This window comes from Schistocerca gregaria, chromosome 4 (genome assembly GCF_023897955.1).
Source record: "Schistocerca gregaria isolate iqSchGreg1 chromosome 4, iqSchGreg1.2, whole genome shotgun sequence".
Classification (NCBI taxonomy): domain Eukaryota; kingdom Metazoa; phylum Arthropoda; class Insecta; order Orthoptera; family Acrididae; genus Schistocerca; species Schistocerca gregaria.
Window position 1 is genome coordinate 687,598,419 of NC_064923.1, and position 25,397 is coordinate 687,623,815.

The 25,397-nt window shown below is 44.7% G+C and overlaps 1 protein-coding gene across 1 annotated transcript in view; it reads left to right on the forward strand.

The window, feature by feature from the left end:
* LOC126267514 (hemicentin-2-like) overlaps nucleotides 1-25,397 on the forward strand; it is a 794,065-nt gene that overhangs the window by 530,497 nt on the left and 238,171 nt on the right. Inside the window, exon 6 of the mRNA XM_049972813.1 lies at nucleotides 20,274-20,425. Within this exon, the coding sequence (XP_049828770.1) occupies nucleotides 20,274-20,425 (152 nt within the window). The remainder of the gene's footprint in view (nucleotides 1-20,273; nucleotides 20,426-25,397) is intronic.

A 25,397-nucleotide genomic window follows, 5' to 3' on the forward strand; every position in this document is an offset into this window, starting at 1 on the left:
GAATATACTTAGGACATTGTGAAATATACTGGCTTCGGCTCCTATAATTCCACGAAATTCCGATAGGTGGCAACACTGCACGTAAACTTCAAGATGGCGTCTGTGACGGAGGTGCGTTCCAAGAGGGGAGCTGTCATTGAGTCTGTTTTGACGGAAACCCAGAGCATCGTATACATTCATAGGCGCTTGCAGAATGTCTACAGAGACCTGGCATTGAAAAGGCGCACGGTGAATCGTTGGGCGATGCGTCTGTCATCGTTGCACCAATATCACGCAAACTTGTCCCATCTGCAGCGACCAGTCCGCCGCTCAAAAATAAGACTCCTGCAAAGTTGAATCCTGCACCACTCTCATTGAAGATCGAAGGATCACAAGTAACTCTCACAATACCAATGACCGGTAGGGGGTTCTTTATGCCCACCTTTTTCACGCATTGTAGTGTAGTCAGTTACTTTACTTTAAACTGTTGAAAAAATATTTATTTTTAACGTATATCTCTACCAGACGACATAAGTTTTTAAAAATAATTTTCAGTTAAATTTAATTCTTTGCCACCTTTTTCAAACATTGTAGTGTAGTCAGTTACTTTACTTTAAACTGTTGAAAAAATATTTATTTTTAACGTATATCTCTACCAGACGACATAAGTTTTTTAAATAATTTTCAGTTAAAATTAATTCTTAATTGTAGATGTCACTTCCATAATGAATGTCAAATTCAGTACTTTCAGGCTCAGAACCTCACTTACACATAAGTATCTCTTTAAATGATATGGTTTGAGTAAAAGTCAACAATAATTAACGAAATTTGGGTTTAATAATTTTTTTCGTTCGACGTGAAGTACCCTCCTCTTTCTTTCTCCGATTGGCAGTATATATTACTGAAAATTTTTTGATATTGTTACGAGTGTGCTAAAAGATATGTCCCGGTTCTGGACCCTACTTACTCATCATTATATCTTTGCAAAGTGTATTGTTGATATAAGTTTTGTAAGGGTGAGCATAAGGTACCCTCCCCGTCACCCGCTGTAGGCAATATACACTCCTGGAAATGGAAAAAAGAACAAAATGACACCGGTGTGTCAGACCCACCATACTTGCTCCGGACACTGCGAGAGGGCTGTACAAGCAATGATCACACGCACGGCACAGCGGACACACCAGGAACCGCGGTGTTGGCCATCGAATGGCGCTAGCTGCGCAGCATTTGTGCACCGCCGCCGTCAGTGTCAGCCAGTTTGCCGTGGCATCGCAGTCTTTAACGCTGGTAGCATGCCGCGACAGCGTGGACGTGAACCGTATGTGCAGTTGACGGACTTTGAGCGAGGGCGTATAGTGGGCATGTGGGAGGCCGGGTGGACGTACCGCCGAATTGCTCAACACGTGTGGCGTGAGGTCTCCACAGTACATCGATGTTATCGCCAGTGGTCGGCGGAAGGTACACGTGCCCGTCGACCTGGGACCGGACAGCAGCGACGCACGGATGCACGCCAAGACCGTAGGATCCTACGCAGTGCCGTAGGGGATCGCACTGCCACTTCCCAGCAAATTAGGGTCTCTGTTGCTCCTCCGGTATCGGCGAGGACCATTCGCAACCGTCTCCATGAAGCTGGGCTACGGTCCCGCACACCGTTAGGCCGTCTTCCGCTCACGCCCCAACATCGTGCAGCCCGCCTCCAGTGGTGTCGCGACAGGGGTGAATGGAGGGACGAATGGAGACGTGTCGTCTTTAGCGATGAGAGTCGCTTCTGCCTTGGTGCCAATGATGGTCGTATGCGTGTTTGGCGCCGTGCAGGTGAGCGCCACAATTAGGACTGCATACGACCGAGGCACACAGGGCCAACACCCGGCATCATGGTGTGGGGAGCGATCTTCTTCACTGGCCGTACACCTCTGGTGATCGTCGAGGGGACACTGAATAGTGCACGGTACATCCAAACCGTCATCGAACCCATCGTTCTACCATTCCTAGACCGGCAAGGGAACTTGCTGTTCCAACAGGACAATGCACGTCCGCATGTATCCCGTGCCACCCAACGTGCTCTAGAAGGTGTAAGTCAACTACCCTGGCCAGCAAGATCTCCGGATTTGTCCCCCATTGAGCATGTTTGGGACTGGATGAAGCGTCGTCTCACGCGGTCTGCACGTCCAGCACGAACGCTGGTCCAACTGAGGCGCCAGGTGGAAATGGCATGGCAAGCCGTTCCACAGGACTACATCCAGCATCTCTACGATCGTCTCCATGGGAGAATAGCACCCTGCATTGCTGCGAAAGGTGGATATACACTGTACTAGTGCCGACATTGTGCATGCTCTGTTGCCTGTGTCTTTGTGCCTGTGGTTCTGTCAGTGTGATCATGTGATGTATCTGACCCCAGGAATGTGTCAATAAAGTTTCCCCTTCCTGGGTCAATGATTTCACGGTGTTCTTATTTCAATTTCCAGGAGTGTATGTTACTGAAACTCTGTTGATATTGTTACGAGCGTGCTAAAAGTATTTCCGGGTTGTGGATACTATTTACATATCATTATGCCTTTAAAAAATGTGTTGCTGAATACCTTTATTAGGGTCGGCATAAAGTCACTCTCCTCATCTTCCCTCCCCACTGAGTATTCTTAGGGTTAAGCACCTCCCTGAAGAACTTTGTAGTGCGGACAGGCTTGCCCACCAGTTGGGGTACTCAAAGGTGTGTGTCCGGTGGTTTCCTCGCCTAACAGGACACCATAAAGAGCAACGAAGGACCATTTGTGTGGATTTACTTACGGGTCAAGAGGCTGATCGTGACTTTTTTGTCGAACAACGTCACAGGCGATGAAACATGGGTTCACCATTTCGAACCAGAAACAAAACGGCAATCAATAGAGTGGCGCCACACCACCTCTCCTCCGGAGAAAAAGTTCAAAGTCGCACCTTTAGTAGGTAAAGCTATAGCGACGGCCTTCAGGGAGTCTGAGAGGTTGTTCTGTTTGATATCAATCTTGGTGCAGTAGTCAACTCTGAAGTGCATTGAGCTACCCCCAGGAAACTCAAGAAACCACTTCTCCTTCTGCATGACAACGCAAGGCCTCACACAAGTCTGCGCATCCGAGAGCAGCTCACAAAACTTCATTGCACAGTTCTTCCTCATCCACCCTGCAGCCCGGATCTCACACTTTCAGACCTCTGTGTGTTTGGTCGAATGAAAGATGCACTACGGGAGAAGCGGTACGTGAACAATCGAAAGTTTATTGATGCAGCAAGACGTTGGCTCCGATGTTGTCAAGTAGAGTGGTAGAATGAGGGAAAAGAGGTCCTCACAGTTAAGGCGGCTTACGGCCGTCTCATTGAACGGAGATGAATTGAAAAATGGGACTTTGTAGGCAAAAGGGGGAAGAATCCCAAATAAAACCAACATGCTTTCAGATAGAAAGTGTTGCTTTCCTTATCGAACGCGCCTCATACTGGGAACCATAAGGCAAGAATTGGTCTGCAATAGTGTCCTACTGCTACAGAAAATAGTTCACCACTCAGGGCCGAAACTGTTACCTCGCTGTCTTGGCTGTTATGAACTCCAGAACTGCTTCCCAGTATGTGCAAAGAAGGGGATTTGTCCTATCTGGAGATAATGGATCTATCTCTCCATGATACGTGTAAACTGTTAGGGTGGTTTGTGGGCTGTTGAATTTCTCATGAAGGAAGCTATTTTCCAGTACCTAGCAGGGGATTTGTCCTATCTGGAGATAATGGCTCTATCTCTCCATGATACGTGTAAACTGTTAGTGTGGTTTGTGGGCTGTTGAATTTCTCATGAAGGAAACTATTTTCCAGTACCTAGCAGGAAGCAGCATTTTGCAGTGTAGTGTTATTCGCAGGTGCGGGAATTTGCTAATGACATTGCCTGCATTCCGATGTAAGGGCTGAGTGGGTGAAAGGGCTGAATACTGAAACAAGATCGACTTTAAAGAACTTACAGGCCTCCATTTCACCACATAATGTGATTTGGCGTGAACGTCCAACATCTTGCCGCCTGCTCGTGCTTTCACCGTCCTTCAACCACTTTCCAGAGATGGTCACTACAATAGCACGAGATCACCCAGCCAGCTTCCCTGTTTGCGAGATACTCGTTTCTTGGCGCCAAGCCATTACAACCTGCATTTGCCAAAGTCTCTTATGTTAGTGGACTTCCCGTTTGCGGTGCTTATTGTCACTAGAACGATCCCCATTCGTCTGTACTCCTATTGTGCAATTAGCTCAATTTACCTGCTTGCAGTTCGATGGTCCCTCAAGTCAAGTCGTAGCAAAATATGCTGAGACCAGTGCAGTCGCTCACACTTTTGCGACACGTGCGTAAGCATCCGTACCAGTTGTGTCCGTTGTTCAGACAGTTTACGATAGGTACAAGAGTATTAAAAACCTAACGGTCTCCAACTTCAAATACTGGACAGAAAATCTTAACAACCACAACAGCAGTATTGTTTATGAAGAAGGAATTCCTTATGCAGCAGCCTCGCACAGTGCGAAATGAGCGACTCCTGTCAACTAAGTTCAGGTGTCGAACAAGTACGACTACATGTTGAAAAGTACTGCCTTTGAATTTTTTATGCGAAAACTCTTTATGCTTTTTAAATGACACAAACTTCATTAACAATCTAAATATCTACATATCTGCATCCCTTTGCTCCTAGGGGCTTCCGAACTGTAGAGTGCAGCACGGCGGTGTGTCACTTAACCACGTTGACCGAGCGGTTCTAGGCGATTCAGTCCGGAACCGCGCTGCTGCTAATGTCGCGGGTTCGAATCTTGCCTTGGGCATGGATGTGTGTGATGTCCTTAGGTTAGTTAGGTTTAAGTAGTTCTAAGTTCTAGGGGACTAATGACCACAGCAGTTGAGTCCCATAGTGCTCAGAGCCATTTGAACCATTTGAACCACTACACATGGTATGCCAACTATATGTGTTGAGGAACTGAAATCGTGAAAATTGGAAAGATGAATGCAATGAATTTCGCACATCTCGTTCTTCATGATTTTAGGACGTAACAGCTCATTCTCTATATTCACATATTGAGTTTATCCTCGCGAACTTCTGGCTATGTCTGTGTAGAACAGGGAGAACCGTTCCACCAGTCCACCAAGTCAGTGAGAAAGAGATACCAGAAAAAGTGGTGCACAAAAATGATAACTAACTACTGGTTTATGCTAAAAGGAGGCAATCAAGGAATTGAAGTTCCGCTCCATGTCACAAAGAACTTAATTCAGTGAAATCACCAAAGGGAAATTAAGTTTTCCTACATGTTTTGTGTTTTTATAACAGATATTAACATTTTAAGCGAACATGTACCATTATCTCTACCAACCTGTACTGATTATATACAAGGTTATAAAATAAATAATTTATTTTTAACTCTATTAAAATATAGTCTGCCTGACGAAAATTTGATTCCACCTATAATTTCAGGCATGATCTGTACAAAAATCTGACGTGATGCAGAAAAACCTAAATCAGATTGGAAATTAGAGTGAGAAATAGTGTAAACATCATCTTGCAGACATAAAACGTCGTTCCAAGGTTTTGCGAAAGAATGCAGCATAACGTAATTATTGCTCTAAGTCCTTATTCCGAAAGAAGATTGTGTGGCCAAAGTGGTTCCCTCCTATTAACATCGATGTAGGAACCGCTTCTCGAGGCCGTGATCGATGGATCGGTCGCGGGGCGGCGCGGCTGTGACGCTTGACGTGCCTTGCTTTGACCAGATACTCCCCTTAAGTGGCCGTCACGTGCAGCTAATAGTCGCCGCAGCTCGCGAGCCGCAGGGCATGGTAACGCAATTACTCCTGCCGTAAGTATTGTTGTATGCAATATTCATGATCACACGTTGCTTTGAGCGCGCGCACGCACGACGCCATTATCATCAACATGAATTTCGGTCTATCGCCTCCGTTATAATGGAAATTTAACTCCTGTGGGAAAAGCCGCATGCGATCATTCCGTTGCATAAATGGAAGTGATCTGCCCTACGGGCTAATGCTTCAATTTCCTGAGGCACAATAGCGAACTCGATTCGATGCGAGGGGCCCGCTAGCATGGGCAGATATTGTTTGTAAATACAGTGGTTGAGGCACCGTGCGTGGACAACGTCATCAACGGCAAATTTCGGAAAGGCCTCTTTTTGTAGCATGGTCTGTACTGGAGTTAATACGTCCTGTAGGATACAACTTCAACACATTATTGCTGTCGGCACACAATTCATCTAATGTCACTCCTGTACTTCGACTGGTCTACAACGTGTTTACAATTTAGGTTCTACTACTCCACAGCGTCCTCAAGATAAACGAGTGGTCGTAGGACTCTGAAACTTTGTGGAAACCTTTGTAAGGGCATGCAGGAGAGAAATAAAGAATAAATCATTGAAACAAACAGATTATAATTTCCACCTGAGTGGGTTCTTTTGTTTCGTTTAGTCAGTCGTCTACTGAGCCGTATGTTATGGCGCACGACGAATTTCGCTCCTGCGCCATCCTCTTCATTTTAGGATAGCACTTGCACCCTACGTCCTTAATTATATGCTAGATGAACTCCAATCTCTGTTCGCCCCTTCAGTGTTAACCCTCTGCACTTTCTTTTAGTTCCATGGAAGTTAATCTCCGATGCTTTAACACGTGTCCTACCATTCTGTCCGTTCTTCTTGCCAGTGTTCCTCATATGTTTCTTTATACGCGGATTCTGCGGCGAACCTTCTCATTACTTAGCTAACCAGTGAACTTCTTCTGCACCATATCTCCAACGTTTTGGTTCTTTTCTGTTCCGGTTTTCCCACTGTCCATGCTGTGCTCCAAAAGTAACCTCTCAGGAATAACTTCCTGAAATTAAGGCCTATGTTTGACAGCACTACACGTCTCATAGCCGGGAAAGCCCCCTTTTCCTGCCGGCAGCTGTACCCGAGCGGTTCTAGGCGTTTCAGTCCGGAACCGCTCTGCTGCTACGGTCGCAGGTTCGACCCCTGCCTCGGGCGTGGACATGTGTGACGTCCTTAGGTTAGTTAGGTCTAAGTAGTTCTAAGTAAAGGGGGCTAATAACCTGAGATGTTAAGTGCCATAGTGCTTAGAGTCATTTGAAACATTTGAACCCGTTATCCCTTGCTAATTTGCTTTGTATATCTTCCTCGCATTGTCTATCACGGGTTATGTTGATTCCAATGTAGCAGAATTCCTTAATTTCGTCTAGGTCGTGATCATTATTTTGATGTTAATTTTTCTCTGTTCTCATTATTTTTACCTTTTTGACTGAGGATAGTAATGTCATCAGCGAATCTTATCATTGATTTCCTTCGAGGCTAAATTTTAATGTCACTCTTGAACCCTTTTTAATGTCTTGGATGTTGTTGTTGTTAACATTTGCTAATTGCGTAAAATGTCTACGATCCAGGTTACAAGTGTATCTCAATATGAAAATCATGTGCGTCCGCGAAAGCCTGGGAAGACCGAAACATCTCAGGCTCCCCTCATCATCAGCCTTAAACGTCCGGTAGTGTCCCTTTGATAAACACTGAACTTTATGCAATCCAACAGCCTGAAATCACAGGGTTTAAAATCTAGTGTTTTTGGTGGACACACAGAGGGAAATGATAGGCCAACGATTTTTTTCCCCCAAATTTGTTACGGAGGTCCCGAGTGAGCTAAGGAGTAATGCTAGGTGAACTCCTTCGTGCATCGGAACAGCTGGGCCCAAACCACACTACTGACAACGAAATTCCCACAGCATACAGTTCAAATGGTTCAAAAGGCTCTGAGCACTATGGGACTTGACGTCTGAGGCCATCAGTCCCCGAGGCTTAGAACTACTTAAACCTAACTAATTTAAGGACATCACAGTCATCCATGCCCGGCGCAGGATTTGAACCTGCGACCGTAGCAGCAGCGCGGTTCCGGACTGAAGCTCCTAGAACCGTTCGGTCACAGCATCCGGCACAGCGTACAGTCTGAACACACAGCTGTAAATTTGGATACCAACATGGTACATAGTTTCCCGTCTACATTGGCTTTACTTTTAACAACCCCATACTTATTGTCATTATGTCATTGGGCATTCATTGCCTCGTTTAGACTTTTCCGTTCAGTACGGACATAGAAGTGCCACTCTGAGATGATGAGGTTGGCACAATGGAGGAGAGTTTCGGCTATTCGCATCCGGGTCGCTCCTTTCTGTTTCATGGTTTCATGTACACAGTTTCTACCATCATCTCTGCCTCTCTGGGTCTACCTAGCACTTACCACGTGGCTACATGTCTTCCCCACATCGATTTATTTTTCATTACTGCCATAGTCACATTTTCCGTACCAGTCTGTGATTTCACCTCTGCTAGTAATACGCAACACAAGTCTCTCCATTTTCCACGGAGCTGCTCTCATTTTTTAATGGTTTTCACATTAAATGTCTATTTGTCATTGTCATAAGACAAAACTGGGGATACACACTGGTACTAAAATTTTCTTCTTAGACCTGCCTATGAAAATCTTATTTAGTTTATTTTCTTTCAGTTCTGAATTTGCCAATACGTGATGACGTCTAGATTATCTTTTAGCAACGACGTAAATATTCGTAAGTGTAATGCGTATGACTTATCTGCTCATTGATCCCGGCACTGATGAGCAAGGTAGAATACCACACGATGGCGTTTCGTGCACGTGGCAAGGTAAGGAAACGTTATGAAGTGTGTTCAAAGAGTAACGAATTCTTTCCCTCGAAAACTAATGGAGGGCGGGAGACTTTCGTCTGTGGAGATGTAGTGAGGGTCAATAGTGTGCTGTAGTGTCTTTTCTCTTGTCAGTGGAAAGCATCAGGCGCCATCAGAATACCGATGAGCTCGTCGGATTCCAGTAAGATGTAAATGACGGAACATAGTGATTAACCATAACGCATAAAATATGGTCAAAGCTTTGCTGTAGCCAAGTGGAAACCATTTACAGGATTCAACAGGCTTTCGGGGAAGACGCCATGAGCAACTAAACGACAAAGTAGTTTTACAACCGCTTCAAATATGGACGCGCAATAATGTGTAGTGAATCCTTTCTTATACCACTATCTAACTGATTAACTAATTAGCTTGAGATATCAAGAATGATCCTGCAGCGACAGATTACTGCGTCGGACATGACAGCAGTGCATATTGTTCCTCACGAACTATTACACGTGGAGCTCTAGGCGTGGAGGGCTACGTTAACCAACCCGTCCGAGAAGATCCAGCAAGCTTGTTGCAATATTACTAGCCCAACAGGTGAATGTTTCCTTACCTCGTAACTTGTGGTGGTGGTGGTTAGTGTTTAACGTCCCGTCGACAACGAGGTCATTAGAGACGGAGCTCAAGCTCGGGTTAGGGAAGGATTGGGAAGGAAATCGGCCGTGCCCTTTCAAAGTAACCATCCCGGCATTTGCCTGAAACGATTTAAGGAAATCACGGAAAACCTAAATCAGGATGACCGGAGACGGGATTGAACCGTCGTCCTCCCGATTGCCTGTGCTAACCACTGCGCCACCTCGCTCGGTCGTATCTTGTAAGGCTGTCTTGGTCTCCCTATTGGTTTTATTCCCCGCAGGTGGCAGACTGTAGCGTGCATACAATCGACTGTGAATGATGAAATGGCAAGTGCAGAAACTGTATAGAAAAAAAAAGAATTAACTAAGTAAAAGAAGGCAGCAATACTTGATTCGAAGTCAGCGGCGTCTAGTACTCACATATCGAGCACAACTGCAAGAACATAAAATTGCATCCACACGAGTTTGATGACGATTCGAACATATAAAAGAGGAACGTTTTACCACTAAATCACTCTTACATAAAAATACGATCGGTCCAAACCACATTTAGTTGCCTTTCCAAATCTAGTTCGAGACTGAGACACAAATTTTTTTCAGGCCGACTAATAATGGTTCAAATGGCTCTGAGTACTAAGGAACTTAACATCTGAGGCCATCAGTCCCCTAGAAATTACAACTATTTAAAACGAACTAACCTAACGACATCACACACATCGATGTCTGAGGCAGGATTGGAACTGATTCCGTAGCAGCAGCGCGGTTCCGGACTGAAGCGCCTAGAACCGCTCGGCTACACCGGCCTGCGCTGAATAATACCTTAACAGAATGCGAACAGTATAAGAACCCTCACGCCTTTAATATACGGTATCGTGAAAGCTCTTTCTAGATTGCGTTTGCCTGCAGTGGGTTGCCTGCAGTTTGGTTCGGCGGTTTAGTCAGTGAATGATTGAGAACATTTTACAGGGCGCGGAAATGCATGATTTCCATGCTAGAGACCATTTATTAGAACACACTTTTTACAGTGAATGAGGTCTAATACGTGCTACAGCATGCAGCCACTGTTCAGTATGCATAATTTCCTCCTACAAGGAGGTACTGTTCCTCATACATCATGTCCCCAAGCCCTCTCCTGCCATAGTAACAGGTAATGTTGCGGTAGATTCACTTCTCCTGCTGACTCATCTTGTAAAGTGTGATACAGCGTTGTACAAAATGGTACCGTATTCGAATCGAGAGCTTTCCGACATGGTGTTTGCGTACGAAAAGGCAAATGGCAACGGGCGGCGAGAAGCAACGTTATATCAGGAGACCTATCCCCTCCGACAACAACCACAACCTTTCTTTCAGGAGGGCTAGTTCTGTAAGGTTTGCAGGAGAGCATCTGCAAAGTTTGGAAGGTAGGAGACGAGGTACTGGCAGAAGTAAAACTGTGAGGACAGGGCGTGAGTCGTGCGTGGGGAGCTCAGATGGTAGAGCAATTGCCCGCGAAAGGCAAAGGTCCAGAGTTCGAGTCTCGGTCCGGCACACAATTTTAATCTGCTAGGCAGTTCATATCAGCGCACACTCCGCTGCAGAGTAGAAATCTCATTCTGACAACAACCACAACATTCAGTGTTTACAACAATGTTTCGCCGTTTGTCTGATACAGGGTCGTGCCAGGTAGCAGAAAAACGTGAAGGACGTACCCGAAATGTTCGGACACCAGACTTGGAGGAAAACGTGATGAACAATGTGGAAAGCGAACGATGTGTCAGAACCAGGCATTTGGCCCGCCAGCACAGGGTAATAGAGACGACCGTGTGGAACATTCTCCATGACGATTGTTACTACCCTTGTCACTGACAGCATGTGCAGAGCTTACTACCGACAAACGTTCCATATAGGGATTAGTTTCGTCACTAGGCATTCACGATTCCGGGATTTGTGTCATCCACCGGATTCAAAGACGAGCCACCTTTACGGCGAGCCGTATCTTCAACTTTCATAATGGTCAACTGTGAGACAGTATGCCAAACCCGATGGTATGTTCACAGCGATCCATCAGCATCGGTGCAGCCGGAATGTGTGGGCCGGGGTAACTTGATGACCTTATTTTTGGATCCGTCTTCCTTTCACGTGGCCTGACAGGCCGGAACTATCGGCGTTTCTAGCGGTTGACTGCTACAAGAAGTGCCATTGATGATTCGAAGGGTTATGTGGCTGCGACATGATGGCGCTCCAGCTCACTTCTTATCTCAACCAATGCGGTTTGTGGTTATGGAGCCATCTCAAAAGTATCATGTATGCAGAGTTCACTCCGGATATGGAGGCACTGGAGCAGCATATTCATGCTGTCTTTGACCCTGTTCGGATACAGCCTAGCCGACGTCAGCGTGTGAGACAGAACATGCTATGGCGCGTACACGCATACTTTGAGGCACGTGGAAATAATTTCCAGCACATACTGTAACTGCGGCTGTATGGTACAGGGCGTATCAAACAGCAGTCTTTGTATGAATAGATTAGATCCTTTTTGTTTCGTGTCCTTTCTTCGATCAGTCCCTAAAGTTTTTACACGGTGGAAGAAACTACCCTGCATAAAATTGTAATTAAAATGTGAGCTTGATATTGGAGTCACTGATGTTATGGTTAGGTTGCTGCCAAGTGTGGATTTGTCGACAGCTCTGTTGGAGGCTTATATAAACGTTTACTTATTTAATAATAGCAAACAAAAAGTCGACTTCGCCGCCAAGTCTCGTAGTTTCTGTCACCATATTGTCTGCACGCTACAGCACGGCACGGCTCCTACTCACAGCTTCGTCATCACACATCGTTATGATCTGTCGCTTTGTGCGACGGTTGAGTGCAATAGGTCTTACCTGCTTGCTGGCTTATATCAGAGTAAGCCTTACAATACTGTATGATGAAATGTTAGAAAACTTGTGTCGACTAGGGGCATTAATAGCTTTTATTAATAGCATGAATTTGCATATGTTGATGATTACTATGAAGTTATCAGGTGAAGTTACAATGTATCTGCAAATAAAACACAGGAGGGATCTTTTTGTGTAAGATAATACAACTGTTATGAATATGTTTTTATTTTAAATCCATCTACGGAATGAATGCTTATGTGTAATACAAGGTGCGTTCCGTAAGTAATGCGACCGAATTCATAAAAAATCATTTGTTGAATATATTCGTACAAATAATAAAAAAAATTCAAAATAGCACTCTCTTGCTTCGATACACTTCTGGAGGCGGTGTTTCCATGCCAGGAAGGCATCCTGGAATGCCTTTTCCGGAATGTCTTTTAGTGCTGATGTAACATGCGCCTGTATGCTTTCAGTTGTGCCCCCATGTTTTCCTTTGGCTCTGAGCACTATGATACTTAACTGCTGAGGTCATCAGTCCCCTAAAACTTAGAACTACTTAGACCTAACTAACCTAAGGACATCACAAACATCCATTCTCGAGGCCGGATTCGAACCTCCGACCGTAGTGGTCACGCGGTTTCGGACTGTAGCGCCTAGAACCTCTCGACCAACCCGGCCGGCTGTTTTCCTTTCATGACTGCTTTTAATCAAGGAAACAAAACAAAAGTCAGTGGGAGCCAGGTCAGGACTGTAGGGAGGCTGTGGAACCAATGACAATGAAGGCGCTATGACTTGACGCATTGTCGTGGTGAACTTTCCACGTATCACAGACACTGCTGTTAGTCTTGGAATAGCTAACAGGCCTCCGGCAGGGGAGAGCCGACGGCCGGGCAATAATGCGACGCGTGTGAAAGATTTCCCTTCGAGGCTGCCTGCAGATTTAAAAAAAAAATTGCATTTTACTATTTTTCTGTTCCGTTCGGTACGATCTGCTGTACTGCAATCTATTCAACGACTAGCCATACCTGATTAGTATTTATTCTGAGTAATTTACCTGACTGTATGATACTTTGGGATACGGAAAAGGAAAGGAAGTAGACTGCACTTACTGAAGTGACGTTGTTATCATGTAAGAGTTGTGGAAGTTCAAGTTGAGCAGTGCTTGTTTGTTTATGATTAAACCACAAACCTGGCGTTGCGGGGGTATTTATTGATTCCAGTCTTCTATTAGTCCATCTCTTCCTCCCTACTCCACGTCTACCTTCCCCTTCTTCCTGTTAATCTCATTTTGCCCCGTCTCGCTATCTCCTATTTCCCACTCTCTCTATCCAAATTCTCCTTCTCGTCCCTCTCCGTACCGAACCCAGCACTTCGTATCAACCTCTCCTCCCTCCTCTCTGTGTCCTCCCTCTTTCTGTCTATCATCTCCACCATTCAATCTCTCTGTCCAACCCCTCTACCATCCACTGTCTGTCCATCTCCCCCTGCCCCTCTCTCTGTTCAAATACTCCTGCCCCCTCTCTCTTTCAATATGTTCCTCCCACGTCTGTGCATCTCGTCCTTTCCCCTCTATCCACCTAGACCTTCCCCCTGTAATTACATTTCTTCCTCTCCTTTGTCAATCTTCTCGTCCCCTCTCTTTCTACATTATTCTCCTCCCCATCCCTCTCTCTGTCCATCTCCTCCTCCCTCCTTCTCCTTTCCTTTCTACATCTATTTCCTCTTACTTTTCTCTATCCATTGCCTCGTCTCCCTCTGTCTTTTCATATCCTCCTCACCATCTCTCCGTCTTCCTCTACCTGTCTCTGCCCATCTCCTTCGCTTTTAATTCTCTGTCTACCTCCTCCTCTCCTCTCTCTCTGTTCATTCCCACCCGCTATTTCTGTCCATTTCCTCCTTCCTCTCGCAGGTTGTCAATTTCCCTGTCCTCCTCTCTCCACGTTATCCCACTCACACAAACAGGAGGCAGATGGTTATTACACCTAAAGCATTTATTTCCAGACTGTAGCTAATATGTGTACAAAATGTGATTTAAATCGTCCCAGAGACTTGAAATCAGCTTTTTACCAATGGATCTGCTCACAAAAACACACACCGAGCGAGGTGGCGAAGTGGTTAGTACACTGGACTCGCATTTGGGAGAACGACGGTTCAATCTCGTCTCCAACCATCCTGATTTAGGTTTTCCGTGATTTCCATAAATCGTTTCAGGCAGATGCCGGGATGGTTCCTTTGAAAGGACACGGCCGATTTCCTTCCCAATCCTTCCCTAACCCGACCTTGCGCTCCGTCTCTAATGACCTCGTTGTCGACGGGACGTTAAACACTAACCACCACCAACCACCACCACAAAAACACAAGTCAGATATTTCGCACTTATTTAACGTATTTCATGCGTATTTGTATAGGTATTTCGCCTGTATCTCTAGCGAATTCCGCTCTGCAGTTTCATTTGCACGCAGCTTAATGTTTATGACGCCATATTTCCTGATCTGTGAGCTCTGTTATGTCATAATATTGCAAGTACATTATGGGATATATGTGTATACTGTCTACGAAATTTGGTGAGGATAGACGTTTTTATAAAGAAGTAATAAATTAAGACTTGGTGCATGATGGGGTAATTTGTGATGCCTCTCAGTGTTTATGACGTCATATCACCTGAAAAATACATGTAGTACAACAATAAATTTTTGTATGTACTTTCTGTGTCATATGTGGAATAGAGATAGCAAAAAAGTAATAAGTTAAATCACAATGTGGTAGTTTGTTTTCGCTTCTCAGTGTTTGAGGCCATATCTGCTAAATTATGTCTTATAACGATAGATTTTTCTACATAGATTTAGCGTTTACGTGGATACTGTCTGCGGAAAGTGAGGCGAATTGAGATAGCAGCAATAAAGTAACAAATTTAAACATCTCGTATGATGTGGTAGTTTTTCCCTTATTTAGTGCTTATGGCGTCGCCTCTCCTGAACAATATGTCGTACAGTGATGTAATGTTTGTGGTAAATTTTGTGGTACATGTTAGTACTATCCATAAAATGTGTTTCTAATATAATTAAAAGTAAGGAAGTGATAAATTAAAACGTCGTGCCTTATGTGGCAGTTTTACTGTACGAACAGTGAAAGTTTAGTAAGCGACGAACTTTCTTCCTTTCATCATTTTGTGGAGGTGTCAACGAGGAAAACTATCGTGAAGGTTTGAAATTATGCGTAAAGTTTGTCGCAAGTCTCTAAGTGCTGTCCCTCTCAAATGTTGGGTAACTAAAGTGTGGGTACCCTCGCGTTGTGAGCTACAGTACTCCTCCACCCGCACCCCAACTCCTTTCATAGGTGCGTGGTTGGTACCTCCATACTGATTCCTTCCAGCCAGTACTTGATATGTGTATAAAATTTAGTTGGAACCGGTCCAGTGATTTAAGATGGGATGTGGAACATACGTACATCCATAGGCACATACATCTTATAATTCATAGAGATTTAACGTCGTTAGGAGGAAGTAGCAGTTTATTTATTCTATGGCCGCGAGGTTATCCCTCGACCTTACTTAATTTTTTGGTATTGTCAGTTGCGACTTTTTTCCCTGCATATTTTGTGACTAGTCAGATTACAGTGATACCAGAGAGGGCTTGTTAACGATTACTAGAATCAGAATAACTATGCGTTTTACAGCTAAAGCTCCGTTTTTGTGCGATTTCCGCACGTGTCAATAACGACGTCAGGAAGTACTCAGGCGTCCTCAGGACAGTAGAATGATTAAATTCCTGATCCTTGTGAAATAATAGAAAAACCACGACTCCCAGAAACTGAAAGATTATGAGGCAAAACCTGCCCAATGACATTCTCTACGCTCTCTTGGAATAGCACAGTGCCCACAATGGAACACCACCTTCAAAAGGTTCTATATCACATTTGTCTCCAAATCGATATGAGTCGTTGCTTAGACGAGTGCTCTGTAGCACTTACTCTGATCAGCGGGAACATTATGACCATCGACCTAAAATCGAAAACCTGTCATCTGGTGGGGAATGGTTGCTAGTTAGAAACACAAACGCACTTTGCATGTAGTATCAGTGAGTGTGCTGTCAGTGTTTAGAACAGAGAATGCAAGCGAGCTATCGGGGCTTGACCGAGGGCATATTATGATAGTACAAAGGTTCGGCACGAGCATTTGGGAAACTGCACCACTTGTCGGGTTCTCGAGGAGTGCTCTGATGATTCTCTTCAACACGTAGCGAAACCAAGGTGCAACAACATCCAGACGTCGCGGGGTTGGTCGGCCTGCTCTGGTTACACATGTTAATGTCATAAGCTGGGCACACTGTTAAAACAGGACAGACGACGAGCTGTGGTGGAACTAAAATCAGACTTCAATGCTAGGTGGAGTGTAAGTGTGTCTGAGCACACAGTGCACCGAAAGCTCCTAACCAAGGGCCTCCGCAGCCGACGAGCCATGTATGTACCAATGTTAACACTGCGGTGTCGTCAATAACGACTGAACTGGGCATGCGACCATCGGCACTGGACGTTGGTGGGGTAGCAGAGCACTGCACGGTCTGATGAATTCCGATATCTTCTCCATCATGCCGATGGGAGGGCGTCAATCGGTCGTCTTCCAGGGAAGACACCTGTACTGCAGCACGGAGACAAGCTGGCGACGGTTTTGCGAAATATTGAGATGGGAACCCATGGGTGCAGTGGATCTTGTGCAATGCACCATGACGGCCGAAGAGTATCGTACACTTTTTGCAGACCACGTAAACTCCTCTATGACCATGATGTTAACCGACGACAGTGATATTATTCAACAGTAAATGCGCCATATCATAAGGCAAGGAGTGTCACAGGGCACTTCGAGGAGCACAGTGGGGAGCTCCAATTGATGCGCTGGACCCCAAACTCGCCAGATCTGAACCTGATCGGACACAACTGGGATGTGATTTAACTTGGTGTCAGAGCTCATCGGCCCGTCCCCTGAATTTAAGGAAATTAGATGACTTGAATTAGCAGATGAGATGCCAATTCCTCCAACTTCCTACCAAGATCTCATTGCTTCCATGTCACGACACGTTGCTCCCGTTAGCCGTCACAAATTAAGCATATGAGCTATTAAGTGGGTAGTCATAATGTTCTGGCTGATCACTGCACATGATATTATCCGTCATGGATAAATACAAAATACCGATCACTCTTTTTAACATCCCGACTGAACTACATAGCTAAAAGACAAATTACAATTAATGCTTCCAAAACATAATCTTACAAATGGGAGAAATTGTAAATTACTTCCATCCTCACACGGCTAAGCCACAGGCGGTTACTGATCGACAACTGGTGAAAAGATCGAAAGGGAGAATAAAAGCATACCGTTATCCACGGCTAGTTCGTACCCAAATGCAAAGTGAAAATTAACTCAATCTTGCAGAACCTGAAAACAAACACTACTTCAGTGACGTAACCTACTCTTGAGTACAGATCGAGAGTTTGGGATCTGCAGCAGGTCGGACTATGGAAAGACATCGAGGCGATTCATATTCGGTGTTCTAGATTTGTTAACGGTAAATTCGAACAGCGTGCAAGCGTTTTGGAGATGCTTTGGGAACTCAAAGGAAATTCCTGGCAGAAAGGCAACATTCTTTTCGAGGAACACTCTTGAGAAAATTTAAAGCACCTGAATTTGAAGATGACTGCAAATGATTCTGCCGACTCCAACACACATTTCGCCTAGGGACAACGGAGATAAAACACGAAGTCATGTAGACAGCAGTTTCTTCCCTCGCTTCAAGTGCAGCAGAAAAGTAAATAAGTAGTAGCGGTACAGAGTACCCTCTGCCAAGCACTGTTCGGTGGCTTGCAGGGAGTATGTATGTATTATGTATCTCTGTACATATGTAGATGTAGATGCAGATAGAGTCTCAATACTCGTCGCTGTCTGCGACTTCAACGAATCTCGACCTCGTCGTAATCCTGTTAGATGTTGGTTGAATTACCATAACACGAAAGTACAAGACAAGCGTCGAAATCATATCCATCTGATGAACAGCCCTCTGGCTTTGTGCATAGCAGCCCGAGGCGTCTAAAACGACATTTTCGCCGCCAGCGCTCATATTGGCCGGTACGGTTCAGAGGTTGCGCTTCCTATTAAGATACACTTTACAGTTTCTTGCAAAGATACACCTCGCTGTAGAAGCAGTCGGCTATCGTCGGAAGGTGTAAGAGTTCACAAGAGGCAAACACATGGCGCGCGGGCGCTCGATATGAAGAACGATCTTGCGGAAGCGGCCGTCTTTCAACAGCTGCGGATGTAAATTGTAGCAAATCGCGTACTGGAGTAGTATTATATTTGACCCTGATGTGGACAATGGGTGATATATTAGCCGAATTATTTATCCGAAGTATTTAATCGGGAAATTCAAACTTCATATGCAATTGTAACAAGGAGAACCATGTCTCACAATGAAGTAAGTGGCGGTTTCCAGCCTTACATTCACAGTTAAATCGCGAACGGATCGTTGAGGTTTACCGGAACAGTTTTGCTTCTACACTACTGGCCATACTGGCCATTAAAATTGCTACACCACGAAGATGGCGTGCTGCAGCTGCGAAATTTAACCGACAGGAAGAAGATGCTGCGATATGCTAATGATTAGCATTTCAGAGCATTCACACAAAGTTGGCGCCGGTGGCGACACCTACAACGTGCTGGCATGAGGATAGTTCCCAACCGATTTCTCATACACAAACAGCAGTTGACCGGCGTTTCATGGTGAAACGGGGTTATGATGTCTCGTGTAAGGAGGAGAAATGCGTTCCAGCACGTTTCCGACTTTGATAAAGGTCAGATTGTAGCCTATCGCGATTGCTGTTTATCGGATCACGACATTGCTCCTCGCGTTGGTCGAGATCCAATGACTGTTAGCAGATTACGGAATCGGTGGGTTCAGGAGGGTAATGCGGAACACCGTGCTGGATCTCAACGGCCTCGTATCACTAGCAGTCGAGATGACAGGCATCTTATCCGCATGGCTGTAACGAATCATGCAGCCACGTCTCGATCCGTGAGAGAACTGATGGGGACGTTTGCAAGACAGCAACCTTCTGCACGAACAGTTCGACGACGTTTGCAGCAGCATGGACTATCAGCTCGGAGACCATGACAGCGGTTACCCTTGACGCTGCATCACAAACAGGAGCGCCTCCGATGGTGTACGCAACGACGAACCTGGCTGCACGAATGGCAAAACGTCAGTTTTTCGGATGAATCCAGGTTCTGTTTACAACATCATGATGGTCGCATCTGTGTTTGGCTTTGGCGACATCGCTGTGAACGCATATTGGAAACGTGTATTCGTCATCGCCATACTGGCGTATCAACCGGCGTGATGGTATGGAGTGCCATTGGTTACAAGTCTCGGTCACCTCTTGTTCGCATTGACGGCACTTTGATCAGTGGGCGTTATATTTCAGAAGTGTTACGACCCGTGACTCTACCCTTCATTCGAACCCTGCGAAACCCAACATTTCAGCACGATAGTGCACGACCGCATATTGCGGGTGCTGTACGGACCTTTCTGGATAAAGGAAATGTTCGACTGCTGCCCTGGCCAGCACATTCTCCAGATCTCTCACCAATTGAAAACATCTGGTCAATGGTGGCCGAGCAACAGGCTCGTCACAATACGCCAGTCAATACTTTTGATGAACTGTGGTATCGTGTTGAAGCTGCATGGGCAGCAGTACCTGTACACGCCATCCAAGCTCTGTTTGACTCAATGCCCAGACGTATCAAAGCCGTTATTACGGCCAGAGGTGGTTGTTCTGGGTACTGATTTCTTAGGATCTATGCTCCCAATTTGCGTGAAAATGTAACCACATGTCAGTTGTAGTATAATATATTTGTCCAATGAATACCCGTTTATCACCTGCATTTCCTCTTCGTGTAGCAATTTTAATTTTGAATTCAAGTAGTGTATTATACTATACTTTAGCTTCTGCTGTTACATAGACACAAACACACACACACACACACACACACACACACACACACACACACACCATTCAGCCCTGAGAAACTTCAGCGCAGTTAATTACTACTGCTGCTGACAAGACCCTCTGCTCGCAGTGCAACCCTTGGACGTCCGGCTGCTGGGGGTGAGCCAGCCGCTGTCTGCCGGCCGCCGCTACGACCTGCTGTGCCAGTCCTCCGGCTCCAGACCTCCGGCGCGCATCACGTGGTGGTTCAATGGGCAGAGGTCACAACACTCCAAAGAGACGGTAAGCGCCAATCAGTACTTACATACACATTTCTATAAGTATAGGAGTGATCTCTGCAGGAACTGCTACTGGCTCAGAGTGTTAACAATGAGAGAGGAACTTGCGTCTAGGGATGTTCGACGTCAAGGTTAGATATGCCCACTTACAATGGTTGCATGGAGGTAATTTAACTCGCAGCCACACACTACGAGGGATATTCAAGAAAACAGGGACCTCTGCTTATATCGTCCTTATTGCTCGTCTCCACTTAAGTCCTTCAGTGCTCTGTTACTTCCATCTGATAGCTCCGGTACTACAAAATAAGAAACTCATAGCGGGCCATTACAGGCAACGTCGCGATTTTCTATTTGTCAGTTTCCCACAATCGAACCACAACAAGTAAAGGTACGTGACTAAGTGATAAATAAGTTCTTTTCATGTGTATTTACCCATAAATGAGCCATTACTTGGCTACTTACCGTATAACGGTAATTCTCTTCGCCGCGTACACAAAAATTAGGTAAAAATTGACAATAAAATCAAGGCTGTCTATAGGTGGTCTGTTCCTCCACGCTAAGGGCTCATAGGTGAGAAGATGTCTCTATTAAGCACGTAGTTCTCGCTGACGTCGCTATATTTCTGTGGGTCCACTCTTCTGATTGTAGGTTTGTGGGACTTACCGTCTTTTCGATGTTGCTTATTATATAGTAACCAGTTTCGGTGACTCAGTACGCCATCTTCAGGTCTTAATTGACGCTGAGGAGTGAACTTCAATCGTATACACTATCAAAACAGTGGTCAACACCTATGAACTGACTTTCGTAGACCACTGTAACAGCAGTGAGTTGGTAGTTGATGGTTGCAGACACAACATCGCTGTTGCAGTACTCTACAGAAGCCAGTTCATAGATGCTGTCCACTGATGGGATCGTATACACGATTGGAGTTCACCCCTTCTGCATCAGTTAAGCCAGAAGATGCTGTATTGGGCCACCGAAACTGCTTGCTATATAGTAAGCACCATAGAAAGGACAGTTGCAAGTGTTTCATTTAACTACATAATTAACTTTCGGTTACTACAAGGAGAAGAAAATGTACAGTGGTGCTAGCAATTAGGAGTCAGTACAACATAGGCAGAAGAAGTATAAAGAGGGTCAATACAAGGGAGATGAAAAGAATGTTCTTGAAAGGGAAGTGGACGTAGATGAAGACGAGACGGGAGATACAATACTGCGAGAAGAATTTGACAAAGCTCTGACCGAGCTTAGCCGAAACAAGGCCTCGGGAGCAGATATCATGTTAGAACTACTGACAGCCTTGGGATAGCCAACCACGACAAAAAATTTCCAAGCACTTCCATCTTCAGCGCAAGATCTATGAGACAGGTGAAATGCCCTCAGACCTAAAGAAGAATGTTCTAAAGCCAATTCCAAAGAAAGCAGTCGCTGACGGCGGTGGAAATTACCGAGCAATCAGTTTAATAAGTCATGGCTGTAAAAGACTAACACGAATTTTTACCGAAGAATGGGACAACTGGCAGAAGCAGACCTCTTCGAAGATCAATTTGGATTACATAGAAATAAGGAGGCAATACTGAACCTACGACTCATTTTAGAAGATAGGTTAAGGGAAGGCAAACATACATTTGTAGCATTTGTGGCCTCAGAGGAAGCTTTTTACAATGTTAACTGCAATACTGTCTTTGAAATTCTGAAGGTAGCAGGAGTAAAATACTGGGATCGAAACGCTATTTACATCTCGCACAGAAACTAGACGGCGGAGTCGAGGGGCATGAAAAGGAAGCAGTGTATGAGAAGGGACAGATTTGCAGCCAGTCCCCGATGTTATTCAGTATGTACATTGAACAAGTAGTAAAGGAAAACGAGACTAATTTGGAGTAGGATTTAAAATTGAGGGAGCAGAAATAAAAACTCTGATGTTTGCCGATGACATTATAATTCTGCCGGAGACAGCAAACGACTTCGAGCAGTTGTTGAACGGAATGGCCTGTGTCTTGAAAGAAGGATATGAAATGAACATAAAAAAGCAAATCAAGGATAATAGAATGCAGTCGAATTAAATCAAGCGATTCTAAGGAAAATAGGTTAGGAAACGAGACACTTATAATAGTAGATGGGTTTACCTATTAGGGCTGCAAAATAAGATATGATGACCGTAGTAGAAAGCATATAAAAAGTAGACTGGCAATGGATAGGAAAGCATTTCTGAAGAAGAGAAATTTGGTAACATCAAATATAGATTTAAGAGTTAGGACGTCTTTCCTGAAGGTATTTGACTGGAGTATAGCCGTTCATGGACGTGAGACATGGACGATAACCAATTTCGATAAAAGAGAATAGAAGAAGCTTTAGAAATGTTGTGCTACACAAGAATTGAAGATTAAATACATCGATCACGTAAGTAATGAGGAGATAGTGTACTGAATTTGGGGGAAAAGGAATTTCTCGCAACAGTTTTCCAAAAAAGGGAATCGGTTGATAGGAAACATTCTGATTCATCAAGGGACTACCAATTTAATACTGGAGGGAAATATAGGCCGTAAAAGTCGTAGAGGGAGACCAAGAGATGAATACAGTAAGCAGATGAAGAAAGATGTAGGTTGCAATAGTTATTTGTGGATGAACAGGCTCACACAAGATAGAGTAGCGTGGACAGCTGCATCAAACTAGTGTTCGGACTGAGGACCACAACTGCAACAACTTCTGATGATGCCTTTCTTGGGTACAAGTTTTTTGCATTTTACGTAACAATTTAGCAAGAAAGATACCTTTGCCCTGTGACCACTTCCATATGCTTCTCAAGTCTTGTTTAAATCACGTGGATCAGCTGAGGATTGCCAGAAAAGGTCACTGGTATGGAACAACACAATCGTTTACCTAGGAAAAGATATTGTATTCTATTGAACTGAAAAGCTTAGTAGTCGAGTAAATATTCTCAATGATATATTTAGTACTTGAGTTTTCGTCACTGCATCACTCTGGTGCACACCGGTAACCAGTAAGTTAAGTGGCTTAAGCAGAAGCATTTTCAAAAACCATTGGAAAGTTAAATATACTTCGAAACAAAAGCTATTGAAAACTGAAACTAATTTACATTATCAAGACAGACAAATTTATTAAGAAATTAAAGAAACTCAGTTCATCTCCAAATTTCACATGTTGCATGGTAAAAGACCTTCTTTTCGAAGATACAAGATGATACACAATGGACGAAGTACGACTTCACTGCCCACATGTTATGTAAACAGTTCTAAAAATACTGTGGGCATCTCTGTGATGTTTTGGTAGATATGTGTAAATTTGTTTTTGCGGTATGCAGCTGGAGTCAACGCAAGCAAATCCTGCCCATAATGTCTTTTATACAACGCCCAATTTCGTCGTAAAGCGTTGGATCCTTTCCCAATGCAAAGAAAATTATTTTTAAAGCGGAATTTTACATGCCAATTCGATAGAATGCTCATAAATTATTCTAGTGCTATATTCGTTTTTCGACATATATTAACGGGCACAGTCAAACACGAACTCCAGCAGCTACAGTACTGCCCTGACACACTCTGACTGCTACCGCGCTACTCTTACGCTGCTGGAGTTCTCGTTATTCTCCGTGTTTTTATCATACCCGTTAATACATACTCATAAAACGAATTCCGACTTAAAACTCATTTCGTTTGATACGGTAAAAAACGATGCATGACGTCGGCACTGGCCGTTGTATGAAAGACACGATGAGCAGAATTTCTTTGCCTTGACTCTAGCTGCATATTGCAAAAACGAAACTGCATTTATCTACTAAACTACGAGAGAAATGGCACCTGACCACTGTCAAGAGAGACACCATGGACAATTCTGCATAAAATTCTTTCTGTGTATGTCCACATTTCCAGAGATGGTTGCGAGATTCAGCTGTTCAGTACAGAATTTCAAATCAAACTCCTTTCAGCCGTCATATTTCCAAACTATTATTTTATTGGGCTACCAGTTTCGGCGATACATTACGGCATCTTGAGCCCCCTGACCGACGTGAAGGAAGACTCCAACCTCGGTTCCGGTCCCTATCTTGACCTGAATCGAGGTCGGAATTTTCCTACACGTCGGTCAGGGGTCTGAACTTGGCATAATACACTATTGGCCTTTAAAATTGCTACACCAAGAAGAAATGCAGATGATAAACGGGTATTCATCGGAGAAACATATTATACGAGAACTGATATGTGATTACATTTTCACGCAATTGGGGTACATAGATGCTGGGAAATCAGTGCGCAGAACAACCACCTCTGACCATAATAACGGCTTTGATACGCGTATTCATTGAGTCAAACACAGCTTGGATGGGGTGTACAGGTACAGCTGTCCATGCAGCTTCAACACGATACCACAGATCAACAAGAGTAGTGACTGGCATATTGAGACGAGCCAGTTGCTCGGCCACCATTGAACAGACGTTTTCAGTTGGTGAGTGATCTGGAGAATGTGCTGGCCAGGGCAGCAGTGGTACATTTTCTGTATCCAGAAAGGCGTGTACAGGACTTCAACGTGGAGTTGTGCATTATCCTCCTGAAATGTAGGGTTTCGTAGGGATCGAATGAAGGATAGAGCCACGGGTCGTAACACATCTGAAATGTAGCGACCACTGTTCAACGTGCCGTGAATGCCAACAAAAAGTGACCGAGGCGTGTAACCAATGGCAACCAACACCGTCACGCCGGGTGATATACCAGTATGGCGATGACGAATACACGTGTCCAATGTCCGTTCAGCGCGATGTCGCCAAACACGGATGCGACCATCATGATGCTGTAAACAGAACCTGAATTCATCCGAAAAAGTAACGTTTCGACATTCGTGCACCCAGGGTGGTCGCAGGCGCTCCTGTCTGTGACACATCGGGAAGGGTAAACGCTGCCATGGTCTCCGAGCTGATAGTCCATGCCGCTGCAAACGTCGTCGATCTGTTCGTGCAGATGATTGTT